This window comes from Aethalodelphis obliquidens, unplaced genomic scaffold, assembly GCF_003676395.1.
Source record: "Aethalodelphis obliquidens isolate GAN/ISIS:26980383/991018 unplaced genomic scaffold, ASM367639v1 scaffold61, whole genome shotgun sequence".
NCBI classification, from domain to species: Eukaryota; Metazoa; Chordata; class Mammalia; order Artiodactyla; family Delphinidae; genus Aethalodelphis; species Aethalodelphis obliquidens.
In genome coordinates, this window is record NW_020838005.1 from 1 (window position 1) to 13758 (window position 13758).

The 13758-nt window shown below is 41.8% G+C and overlaps 1 protein-coding gene across 8 annotated transcripts in view; it reads right to left on the minus strand.

Annotated features, from left to right (window-relative positions):
- Nucleotides 1-5569: 5569 nt before the first annotated feature.
- LOC113610180 (tumor necrosis factor receptor superfamily member 10B-like) overlaps nt 5570-13758 on the minus strand; it is a 105922-nt gene continuing 97733 nt past the window's right edge. For 6 of the 8 annotated variants that reach the window (XM_027088062.1, XM_027088059.1, XM_027088060.1 and 3 more), the window contains 2 exons: nt 8461-8536; nt 5570-7272 (listed from right to left, as the gene is read on the minus strand). In XM_027088062.1, coding sequence (XP_026943863.1) covers nt 6959-7272; nt 8461-8536 — 390 coding nt within the window. In that variant the 3' untranslated portion in view covers nt 5570-6958. Of the gene's footprint in view, nt 7273-7848; nt 8537-13758 lie in introns of those variants that run through there. The other 2 variants (XM_027088063.1, XM_027088064.1) reach the window with 2 other exon arrangements.

Below are 13758 nucleotides of genomic sequence, written 5' to 3' on the forward strand. Positions count from 1 at the left end.
GACTCTTTAGATTCTTAGAAGTGTGCTTGCTGTGTCAATAGGTATGTGTGTGTATACAGTTTAAATATTGGCCAGTTCCCCTCTAAAAGGCTTCTACCATTCTGCATTCCCACCAACAATATATTAAAATGTCTATTTCCTAACAGTGTCACTAATACAGAGCACTGTCAAGCTTTTGAATTTTTGTCAAGCTGATGAGTGAGAAATGGTATCTCAGCGTAGTTATAATTTGCATTTCTCTTATCATGAGTGAAGTTGAACATCTTCTCATTTCTTTATACCTCTTTTGGTAAACTGTCTGATCATGTCTTGTGTCCATTTTTCTATAGGACATCTGGTATTTTCTTCTTGGTTTTTAAAAGTTCTTATAAAGTGGTGATATTAACCCTTCAACTGTGAAAGATATTGATTTATATGGTGATATACTTGTCTTCCAATCATTTGTCTTTTGATGTTACTTGTGGTATTTTTTTGCCATGTGAAAGGTTTTTTTTTTTTTTTTCTGGGCAGCCCCACATGATCTGTGGGATTTTAGTTCCCTGACCCGGGATCGAAGGCAGGCCCTCAGCAGTGACAGCTCAGAGTCCTAACCCCTGGACCGCCAGGGAATTCCCAGGACCATGAAGGCTTGAACATAGGGAACTTCAGCCCATTTCCCTGTCGTGCAACAGTAGAGATCCAATTGCAAGGTAATATTACAGAGACCCATTTTCAGGCCATTTTTCCCCATTCCCCAACTTATACAATGGCCAGGCAATGTTACAATAGAGTTTAAGTTTTTCCCTTTTCAGCCGTCTCTTTTGAAAATTTCCAATTTTTAAGGATACAATCCAGAGGTGTTTCTTCTGGCTTAGACGAGGATCATCCCATGTTGAATAACGTGGAACTGTGAAAAAGTGCTCCTAGAAATGAAGTACAGTGTCCCAGAGACGTCTACCAGGAGGCTTTTGTCCTATAATATTTTCCTATGCTGGGGGTATTCCTCAAGTTTGAGCATCTCTAAAGCCTAGGATGTGGGCTGCTTGGAAGTGGCCATCCAATAGGTAGTCTGTAACAAATGGTATGGGCTGCCAAGGCCTTGAGTGAAAGGGGTCCTAGAGGTGCAAAACAGGAAGTCCTGGAGGAATTGGAGTTGGGTGCAATGGGAAATGCTACGGAGGTCAGGACCTATGGGCCTACATTGGGAGTATTCCCACAGGGGATTTTTTTTTGGACATAGAATAAGGTGACAGACTAGACAGCAGAACAACGCCAAACCTTTTCCCCTATCTGTTTGGCAGCTATGAGAAAACTGGGGAGAGCCTGATGATTCCATCTGACACAGGCAACAATGAGTTTCGACAATGTTTCCCATGTAATTTAACATACCAAGTGAACACAGTTAGTTTAGGAACTCTGTCTGGAGGCTCCAGGGGCCCCATGAAGCCTCCCAAATTAACTGAAGTCAAAAGAATTCCAATTAGAATTTGATATTTGGGAAATCTGTCAAACATTTCCAGAACTTTTAAAACACCCAGTCAAATAGAATCATAGGCTGCTGTGATACAATTATTCCTTGAGCAAAGGTGGAAAAAGAAAAAGATTTCAAAAGTAAATACAGCTCACTTAAAGGCACAGAAACTCACACAATCTGTTATCAAAAGGAGCATTCCCAGAAAATGTTGTTTTCTTATGAGAGAAAGAAACCAAATCCAGTCTTATATCAGCCTACTCTTGATAAGACCCAGTTACCTAATTAAAGTTAATCCAACCTTAGAAAATCCCGACCACATACAAAATTCTTTTCTCAATGTTCCGTTTCCACAAATCTTCTGCAACTTTCTGTAGCCGTATTTTGTCCCTTCTTTTTTCCGTTCAGAAATAACCAGCTGTAGGACAAAATCACATATTTCCTTCTAACAAAATACATTTCCATTCCTCATACCTTCTTTTCTGAAAGCACACATCCTACTTTCCTTAAGCCACCATGAACTGTCTTTTACATTAGCATTCCCTGATTGGAATATCCCATAACCTGTTGGGAAGATCCCATGGGAAGATCCCATGTACCTTTAGAGAGGTGGGATAGGGAGTGTGGGAGGGAGGGAGGTGCCAGAGGAAAGAGATATGGGGATGTATGTGTATGTATAGCTGATTCACTTTGTTATAAAGCAGAAACTAACACACCATGGTAAGGCAATTATACTCCAATAAAGATGTTACAAAAATAGAAGATAAAAATAAATAAATAAAGCTTCAGTTTCCCTAAGTGCAAATGTTTGCACTGAAAGTGTGGGAATCTTTGAGTTTTTGAATCAAGACTGGGTTCTTGAAGTCTTTCTGTTTCTGGATTCCAAGGTTTTAATCAACCATGGATCTGAGAGGACTTGCTTCAACTCAAAGGTCATGCTTGGGCTCTGGCCCATTGCAGGCCACTGACAAATATGCTGATTTCCCATTGCTATAAGAGGAGCTTGGGAAAAGTGGAAGGAAAACACATGTATGACTTCTCCCCTCTGAGCCTGCCTGATGAAGTTAGAATGATTATGATTTAAGAGTGTTTCACTCTCTGAACCTCACTTTACTCTTCTCCCAACCCAGCTCAGCTATCTACTTTGTAAGCTTATTAGGTGAACTGAGTAACACAGGAAAAAAATTATGGTTTTTAAGATTGAAAGAGGAGAAATGTAGGCAAAGACTTATGAGCCAGAGTCTTTATTAAGGAAAGGCGTGTTTATGGTTTGAGGATATGCTTATGGTTCCATATTAGGAGGAAAAAGAATATATATGTGAATTATTTGTAGGGTCATAACTTGGTACCGTGTTTCTCAACAGAGGTGCTACAGGCATTTTGAACAGAGCCTGTCTTCATTGGGTGGGATGTGCCAGCATCCCTGGCCATTGCCTAGTAGTGTGTCAGGAACAGTCCCTAATCATAGGACAAACAACCACGTTCCCAGCATTCTCACACCACGTACACAACACATACACACCATGCATACACCACACACACACACAGACTGTTCCTCCCTGAGGACAGGAACCCTGTATTTCTTGTTTTAATATCCCAGCTTCTGCCCCAGGCAGGGCCTGGCACCTAGGAGATACCCCAGGTGCTGCCACCCTGGTCCTATAGACCCTCATTTCTTGCCTGGACCTCCAGACTGGTCTCCGAGATCCCACCCTGTGTGCTATACTTTAGTCTCCACATAGCTGTCTGAGTGTTTGCTTTAAAGCAGGAGTCATGCCAGTTCCCTGCTCATTACCCTCAGTGCCTTCTCATTTATGCCTAGAAAAAAGTCGAAGCTCCCTACCTTGGCTCTCAGGCCCTGCGTAATGTTGGCCCCTACTCCTCTCTGCTCATCTCCTACTACATCCCTCGCCCACACCATCCCAGCCAGCAGGCCTCCTTCCTGCTTGAATATGCCAAGGCCATCACCACCTCAGGGCCTCCACCTTGGCTGCCTCCCTGTCCTCACTTGCTCTCCCTGCTAACCTTGGCATGACTCATTTCTTTACATGTACAACTCAGCTGCTCCTGTGAGGAGTTTTACTTGATCGTATGAGCTACAACAGGCAACCTGTAATAGCACATCTCCCTGTTTTACTTCCTTTACACCACTTCTTAGATCTAAAACAATTTGTCTTATTTACTTCATTTACCCTGTTGATGCCAAAAGCTCAGCTTCTCTGTACACCGGCGCTAAATCAAATCTCGGAGACAGAGTTTTGGGTGAAGTAGAAAAGGATAGCTTTCTTACTTTGCCAGGCAAAGGGGGACACAGCAGGCTCCTGCCTCGAAAAACTGTGTGTCTCCTTGGAGAGGATAGTGAGAAGTTTTAAAGTAATGGTTCAAAGATGCATGATCAGCCCTTAGACATTCTTCTGATGAGGTGGTTGTGAGGTAAGTAGGAGTCAGCATCATCGACCTTCAGGTTCCAACTGGTCTGGGGTCTACATGCTTGTGGGCAGCATACCATTGTTAGTCATTAACTTCTCCCACCTGGAGGGGGTTTCAGTATCAGAAAACAGCTCAAAGATATTGTTTTGTGTATCCGTTGATGGGGAGCCAGGACCTTGCCCCAAGGCTGCACTGTTGTTTCTCTTGACTGTTTCTCACTGGTCTCGCATCCCCTCCCTTCCCTAATTAACAACTGCTTGAATCTGCCCGGTGGAACTCAGAGAAGGTCATGGAGGCTGAATGAAGTCTATTTCCTGTGATCAAAGAAATGGGGGACACAGAAAGGCTTTGTGCCCAGGAGCCCCACAGGGCCCTGCTCGGTGTCACTGGCTCCCCCAAGTAAAAATGTTCTCGTGTATCATTAGTGTCTAAAAGATACTGAACACAAGGACAGAGGAATAAATGTGTGATTAGATGAGAGGATGGATGGGCGAAGGGTAGGTGGGAGGATGAGTGGCTGGAAGGGAAGATGGGTGGGTGGGTGCAAGGATGGTAGGCAGAGATAGATGGAGTGAGTGGAGACGGATCAAAAGATGGGTGCATGGGCAAATGGATGGAGGGGTGAGTAGATGAATTACAACTTCTGTAATATATTATATGGACCTAGAAAAGGCAAGAACTTCTCTGTGCACGAGGACATGCTGTGTGCTGGGGACTTCTCGAGAGGGAAGGCCATCTGCCGAGTGAGTAAGGCCATTTCCGTTCTTCCCTTGCCTGTTGTCAGGGCCTCAGTTTCTCTGGGGGAGGGGCTGTGTTGCCTCTACTGTCTTTGTGGAGACCCCTGGGACTTTCCATTTCCTCCCTCTACATGTCTTCCTGACCTCCATTCCTTGGCAGAGTCCCCCAGGATAGCCCCTTCCTAAGCCCCTTGCACATAAGGGCATCTACTGGCAGCACCCTCAAACAGCATCTTTTTATGAGGCACACTTTAAAGTTTTTATTGAAGTATAACATACATACAAAAGAATATATTTGTGCTCTTTTCATAAGTTGGATGAATTTTCACATAGTGACGCAACACGTGACCAATACCCCAGAGGCCCCACTCACACCTCCTTCCTATCATCAACACCCAACAGAAACCACCACCTTCACTTTTGACACCTTAGATTCTGCATGTTCCATAAGTAGAATTCATTTCCAGTTGTCAATCTTTCATGTCTTAACATTGTATTTGTGAGAGTCATCAATACTGTTACATGTAGTTATAGTTTGTTCAGTCTCCTTGCTCTAGAGGACTCTATTGTGTGAATTGAATTCTATGATCAGTTCTACTCTTGATGGGTATTTTAGAGGTTTCCCAGTTTTTCATTTCATTTCACTTCCAAATGTTTTCTCTTGTATTTCACAGAAGCCCTTGAGTAGAATTGTTGGATTAAAAGGTATGTGTATATTCAGCTTTGGCAGGTATTTCCAGACATCTCCAAAGAGGTTGCACACTTTCCACTCATCCCAGCAGTGGATGAGAGTTTAATATTTATTTATTTTATTTATGTATTTTCTTTATTTTTTTTGGCTGTGTTGTGTCTTAGTTGCATCACAAGGGACCTTTGTTGAGGCATGCGGGATCTTTCGTTACGGTGCATAGTCTGCTCCAGTTTCTCTCTAGTTGTGGATCTCAGGCTTCTCTCTAGTGGTTGCGTACGGGTTTTCTCTCTCTAGTTGCGGCGTGCAGGGATCCGGAGTGTGTGGGCTCTGTAGTTGTGGCACGTGGGCTCTCTTGTTGAGGCACACGAGATTATTAGTTGTGGCGTGAAGGCTTAGTTGTAAACCAACTATAGTTCAATTTTTAAAAATGGAAAATTTTTAAAAAATAAAGTATACATTCTAATGGTAAAAAGAAAATAAGAATTTGTGTTTATGTGTTCCCTTTCATGCAGAAGTGGGATGCTTACAGAGGCACTAAGCTCCTCATATTTGGAATCTGTACCCTAAAAAGGCTGTTCTGGGACCCAGATTCACAGACCACCGTAAGTGAGAGGGCTTATCTAGTAGTGCTGAGTCAGCCAACATTGAACACAATCCATGAGCACTGTCCCCTCTTCCTCCCAGAGACCGTGGCAGACACTAGGAGCAGATCCCTGTCCTCTCTCCCTGGAGCCCAGATAGAACTGAAAGTTCACTAACAAAACCAGACGTGGCACATGACATAGAAGCTATTTGACACTCACGTGTCCCACCCATGTCCCACCCTTCCCACTCAGGTCCATAGATGAACAGGAGGAGGCCCACGCATGACAGCCCAGTTCATGGATACCAGACACAGGGCTGCATGTGGATGCTACTTCTCCTCACTCTCTCCTCATTTGTAAACATCTACCAATAAATAATATAAATAATCCCACACCTATAAAATTGTCAGTTGGAAATGATGGACACTTTAAAAGTTGCTGGTCATCTAATCCTAGACAAAGTCAGACTCCCGTATGAGGGAGAATTGATCCCACCAGTGCCTCCCACTGCAGTGGGCTTCGTCCTCCCTGCTCTGTATTTTTACTGATTTTATGGTTGCCTGCTCCCTTCCAGGGAACCCACGTAGTCAACCTAGTAAGTAACCTTTCCAAAAGGTTTCCCACGTTCATATAAATCTATACAAAAATATTAAAATGGAAAGATGCTTATCATAAAATATTAAGTCGTCATTAGACATAATTAAGTACGCACATAACATGGGTGGATGTCCCAATATAAAAAATACAAGTAAAACGTGCAGTTCTGGTAGGATGACAAAGTGCTCTGAACTAAATGACATCCTAAACCAACTCTCAGTACATACACGAGCATAAATATTTATAAATATTTCCACCATCATTTATCAATGACATTTCATAAAAATTACTCATTTTACTGAAAAGTTCTAGAACTCTACAACTTCTGCATATATCGGATGATAGTGTTCCTTCAAGTATTCGTCAAGTACCGGCTGTTTCATCCAGGCTGGTGTCCAATCATGTGTCCCTTTCCAGAAGAAAAGGTAAAGTAGGGAAGCTGTAGTTTCATAAAGAGATTCTTTTAGACTCAGGACACAGCAGAGCCTGCTTCACCATCTTCATAGACATACTTTCCCGAGCCCAACAGGTGGTCCCGAATTGTCTCCTTTGCCAGTCTTTCCCCCAGCGTTTCCAAGGCATCCAGCAGGGTGTTGACTGAGGCCGCCCGTCCCTTGTTGCTGACCCAGGTCTCTAGCATTTCATACAAGGCATCCCGAGGGACCCGGACCCCTTCTCTGGCCAGAAGGATCTCATTTCGCGTGAGGCCCAACTGCCTCATGAGTGAGTCCCAGGAGTTAGGGGACACGGCGGTTGCAAAGTAATCGAAGAATAGTCTCAGACCTAGGTTGAGGGAAAGTCACAGAGACAGAGTTGGGACAGGCTTCAGAAAGGGCAGAGGACCCTCAGTCAGGCCTAGACCCCAGGGTGGGACCTGAGGAGCGCCCTCTGCTGGTGAACCTGCTGCTCTGCGTCCCTGACATGCTTCCCATCAGCAGAGAATCAGGCCACACTGCATGGGCCTCACCTGTGCCCAAGGCACTGCAGGGAGTCCAGGTTTCCAGAGAGTCCTGCCCTAAGGGGGGATGAGGGCCCACCAGGGAGGGGAGATGGAAATCATGGAGGGAGAAGGCAGTCTGTGGTAGGAGACAGAGGGCGGGACACAGTGGTGCAACAGACCTCAAAGGAGGACACCTGCCGTTCTCACGAGAGTGAGGTCCCCTGGCTGCCACCTCTGCAGTGGGGACAGAGCAAGGGCCTGGAGGGAGGAAGGTCTCTGGCCTCACACCCAGCTCGGCCTCGCTGACTGACACTGTGGCAGAGCTAGATGGGGACAGACTCGGAGCAAGAATTTAACCCATAAAATGGAGCAAGCACCACCCACCTCACGGGACTGTACTGGGGATTCAATGAGACATGTGTGAAATGCAGTGCACACCACCGTCCATAGGTACATAAGGTGGGCCCCGATACAAATTTATATTTTCTAACGGCTACACTGAAAAACGTAAAAAGTAACAAGTAATAACTAATTTTCATAAAATAGGGTACTAACTCGATATATTCTAAAAATTTTCATTTCAGCATGTAATCAGTATACAACAAACTGTTAATGAGACATATTACAGTCCTTTTTCCTACCAGTTCTTTGCAATACAGTATCGAGTTACACTACAGCTCATCAGATTTGGCCACAGGTCAGATGCTCCACAGCCTCCCGCGGCCCCTGGGTGCCCTGCTGGACGGCACAGCCCCTTAGATGCCTCAGGGTGGGCCAACCTGGCCCTGAGCAACAGGGGAGGAGGGAGGATGGGGGGCAGGGAAGGACAGGGAGGTGTTAGGGGACACTGTTAGGGGACAGAGGGGTGCAGGGTGGGGAGAAGAAGAGGGGGCAGAGAGGGAATTAGAGTCCCGAAGGTCCAATGACAAGCCATCCCTGCTCTGAGTTGCCCTAACAGCTATGGGGACGGCAGTTAGGGCACTGTCCCTCCTCCCTCCACTCCTGCCCCAGTGCCCGGGGAAAGCACTCACTTTCAGTGGGGTCTGCACCGTTTGCTGGAACCAGCAGCCTTCTTCTCGTGTGAGATGCTTCATCTTCTGTTGGTTCCTGTAAAACACAGTGGAGAACAGCCTTGGTCTTAATCAGGGGTCCTGGGTTCCAGAACTGAGCCCGGCAACCAGCCCGCTGCGTGACATGGGCAGCCACCTTCCCTCCCGGGTCTCTGTGGAGATGGAGAGGAACCTCTCACCCTGAGCAGTTCACAGGCTCATGTACTCATGGAGGGACATGTTCCCTGCAGTAATGCTCACTTCTTAAGTATCTGCTCCAGTTTTGACAACTGTATGCAGCTGAGTAGCCATCACCCAATCAAGACACAGAACATTCCCAGCACCCACACAGTCCCTTCTGCCCTTCTAGTCCTTTCCCACCCACCTCGTCAGGAGACAAGCACTCCATCCCAGCCTTCTTGTGACTCAAATGAAGAGTATTTACAAGGGCATTTTGGAAAATCTAAAGTAAGTGTCTATTCCATGTACATGAAGGTGCTTTGATCGGCAATAATGTACCATATCAATAGCCTAAATAAGGGAATGAAAGCATCTGATAGCCTCCATGGAGACTGGAAAGGCATTTGGTAGAAGTAAACATGAACTCTGACTTTGTAAAAATACCTAAAAATTGGAGGCTGCATCCACAATGATAAAATTTTCTATATGAACACAAGAGTCAGCATCATTCCTAATGGTGAAATGTTGGAGGCATTCCCAATGGAATCAAATCAAGACCAAAATATCTGCCTTCTCTAAGCATCTTTGAACATAAGTTCTGGACTATGCAGCAAGCAAGATGTGAAGCAAAAATGAGGCAAAACTAGGGGAAGGGGGCAGAAAAAATAATTATGATTTTAATATGGCTGAATATTTTAAAAACCTAAGGTTTAAGCTACAGTACTTAAAAATGAGTGCATGTCTTGATGAATGTTAAAAACATAGCAGAAACAACATATTAGAAAATGAGATTATAAGAGGATCCAACCATTAAGAGTAATAAAGAAACAGCTTTGACAAGAAATAGTCATAACTTATCTGAAGAACTCAAATCTTATTGAGTCATAATAAAAACCCTTGACTTGAAATGCTGTCTCCTTTTTTTATTCATATATTTTTTCATTGAGTTATAGTTGATTTACAATATTATATTAGTATCAGGTGTACAATGCAGATTCAGAATTTTTAGAGATTATACTCCATTTAAAGTGATTATAAAATATTGGCTATATTCCCTGTGCTGTACAATCTATTTTTGTAGATATTTGTTTTGTATATAATAATTTGTACCTCTTAATCCCCTACCCCTATTTTGGCCTTCCACCTTCCCTTTCCCCCTGGTGACCACTAATTTGTTCTCTATATCTGTGAGTCTGCTTCTTTCTTGTTATATTCATTTGTTTTTTTATTTCTTAAATGCCACATTAGGTGATAACATACAGTATTTGTCTTTCTCTGTCTGACTTATTTCATTAAGCATAATACCCTCCAGGTCCATCCATGTCGCTGCAAATGGCAAAATTTCATTCTTTTTTACGGCTGAGTAGTATTCCATTGTGTGTGTGTGTGTGTGTGTGTGTGTGTATACATGTATATCTCACATCTTCGTATCCATTAATCTGGGTTTTTTTCTTTCTTTTTTGTATTTATTGTGGTAAGAACACTTAACATGAGATCTACCCTCTTAACAGATTTTTAAGAGTACAATACATTTATTATCTATAGGCACATTGTGGTAATGCAGATCTCTAGAATTCATCCATCTTGCACAACTGAAATTTTATACAAGTCGATTAGCAACTACCCATTTGCCCCTCTCCCTAGCCCCTGGCAAGCATCATTCTATTTCTTGCTTCTGTGAGTATGACTATTTTGGATATCTCATATAAGTGAAATCATGCAGTATTTGTCCTTTTGTGACTGGCCTATTTCACTTAGCGTAATGTCCTCAAGGCACATCCATGTTGTAGCATATTGCGGGATTTCCTTATTTTTTAAGGTTGAACAATATTCCATTGTATGTATATACCACATTTTCTTTTTTTTTAAATACATCTTTATTGGAATATAATTGCTTCACAATACTGTGTTAGGTTCTGTTGTACAACAAAGTGAATCAGCCATATGCATACATATATCCCCATATCCCCTCCCTCTTGAGCCTCCCTCCCACCATCCCTATCCAACCCCTCTAAGTCATTGCAAAGCACCTAGCTGATGTCCCTATGCTATGCTGCTGCTTCCCACTCGGTATCTATTTTACTTTTGGTAGTGTATATATGTTGATGCTACTTTCGCTTCGCCCCAGCTTCCCCCTCCCCGCGGTGTCCTCAAGTCCCTCCTCTATGTCTGCGACTTTATTCCTGCCCTGTCACTATGTTCATCAGTACCATTTTGTTTTTTTTAGATTCCATATATATACGTTAGCATACGGTATTTGTTTTTCTCTTTCTGACTTACTTCACTCTGTATGACAGACTCTAGATCCATCCACCTCACTACAAATAACTCAATTTCATTTCTTTTTATGGCTGAGTAATATTCCATTGTATATATGTACCACATCTTCTTTATCCATTCATCTGTCGATGGACATTTAGGTTGCTTCCATGTCCTGGCTATTGTAAATAGTGCTGCAATGAACATTGTGGTACATGATTCTTTTTGAATTATGGTTTTCTCAGGGTATGTGCCCAGCAGTGAGATTGCTGGGTCATGTAGTAGTTCTGTTTTTAGTTTTTTAAGGAACCTCCGTACTGTTCTCCATAGTGAGAACTGAGGGTTGTCTTTTCGTCTTGTTTATGGTTTCCTTTGCTGTGCAAGAGTTTAAGTTTAATTAGGTCCCATTCGTTTATTTTTGTTTTTGTTTTCATTACTCTAGAGGGTGGGTCAAAAATGATTTTGCTGTGGTTTATGTCAAAGAGTGTTTTCCCTATGTTTTCCTCTAAGAGTTTTATAGTGTCTCGTCTTACATTGAGGTCTTTAATTCATTTGGAGTTTGTTTTTGTGTATGGTGTTAGGTAGTGTTATGATTTCAATCTTTTACAGGTAGCTGTCCAGTTTTCCCAGAACCACTTATTGAAGAGGCTGTCTTCTCCATTGTATGTTCTTGCCTCCTTTGTTGTAAATTAGGTGACTATATGTGTGTGGGTTTATCTCTGAGCTTTCTATCCTGTACCATTGAGCTATATTTCTCTTTTTGTTTTTGTGCCAGTACCATACTGCCTTGATTACTGTAGCATTGTAGTGTAGTTGGAAGTCAGGGAGCCTGATTCCTCCAGCTTCATTTTTCTTTCTCAAGATTGCTTTAGCTATTTGGGGTCTTTTATGTTTCCATATGAATTGTAAAATTATTTGTTCCAATTATGTGAAAAATGCCATTGGTAATTTGATAGGGATTGCATTGAATCTGTAGATTGCTTTGGGTAGTATAGTCATTTTCACAATATCGATTCTTCCAATCCAAGAATGTGGTATATTTCTCCATCTGTTTATGTCATCTTTGATTTCTTTCATCAGTGTTTTATAGTTTCCTGAGTACAAGTCTTTCACCTCCTTAGGTAGGTTTATTCCTAGGTATTTTATTCTTTTTGTTATGATGGTAAATGGGATTGTTTCCTTAATTTCTCTTTCTGATTTTTCATTGTTAGTGTATAGGAATGCCAGAGATTTCTGTGCATTAATTTTGTATCTTGCAACAATACCAAATTCATTGATTAGCTCTAGTAGTTTTCTGGTGGCATCTTTAGGATTTTCTATATATAGTATCGTCATCTGCAAACAGTAACAGTTTTATTTCTTCTTTGCCAATTCGGCTTCCTTTTGTTTCTTTTTCTTCTCTGATTGCTGTGGCTGTGACTTCCAAAACTATGTTGAATAAGAATGGTGAGAGTGGGCAACCTTGTCTTGTTCCTGATCTTAGTAGAAATGCTTTCAGTTTTTCACCATTGAGTATGATGTTTGCTGTGGGTTTGTCATATATGGTCTTTATTGTGTTGAGGTAGGTTCCCTCTATGCCCATTTTCTGGAGAGTTTTTTTCATAAATTGGTGTTGAATTTTGTCAAAAGCTTTTTCTGCATCTATTGAGATGATCATATGGTTTTTATTCTTCAATTTGTTAATATGGCGTATCACATTGATTGCGTATATTGAAGAATCCTTGCATTCCTGGGATAAATCCCAGTTGTCATGGTGTATGATCCTTTCAATGTGTTGTTGGATTCTCTTTGCTGTGGTTTATGTTATTTTTGCATCTATGTTCATCAGTGATATTGGTCTATAATTTTCTATGTTTGTGATATCTTTTTCTGGTTTTGGTATCAGGGTGATGGTGGCTTCGTAGAATGAATTTGAGAGTGTTCCTCCCTCTGCAGTTTTTTGGATTTGAGAAGGATAGGTGTTAGCTCTTCTCTAAATGTTTGATAGAATTCACCTGTGAAGCCCTCTGGTCCTGGACATTTATTTGTTGGAAGATTTTTAATTATGGTTTCAATTTCATTACTTGTGATAAGTCTGTTTATATTTTCTAATTCCTCCCAGTTCAGTCTTGGAAAAATGTACCTTTCCAAGAATGTGTCCATTTCTTCGTGGTTGTCCATTTTATTGGCATATAGTTGTTTGTAGTAGTCGCTTATAATTTTTTATATTTTTGTGGTGTCAGTTGTGATTTCTCCTTTTTCATTTCTAATTTTATTGATTTGCGTACTCTCCCTTCTTCCTTGATGAGTCTGGCTAAGGGTTTATCAATTTTGTTTATCTTCTCAAAGAACTCACTTTTAGTTTTATTGATCTTTGCTATTGTTTTCTTCATTTCTAGTTCATTTATTTCTGCTCTGATCTTTATGATTTCTTTCCTTCTAGTGACTCTGGGGTTTCTTTGTTCTTCTTTGCCTAGTTGCTTTAGGTGTAGGGTTAGATTGTTTATTTGAGATTTTTCTTCTTTCTTGAGGTGAGATTGAATTGCTATAAACTTCCCACTTAGATCTGCTTTTCCTGCATCCCATATGTTTTGGCTTATCATGTTTTCATTGTCATTTGTTTCTATGTATTTTTTAAAATTTCTTCTTTGATTTCTTCAGTGATCTCTTGGTTATTTAGTAGTGCACTGTTTAACCTCCATGTATTTGTGTTTTTTACAGTTTTTTTTTTCATGTAATTGATTTCCAATCTCATAGCGTTGTGGTCAGAAAAGATGCTTTGATATGATTTCAATTTTCTTAAATTTACTGAGGCTTGATTTGTGACCCAAGATGTGATCTATCCTGGAGAGAATGTTCCAT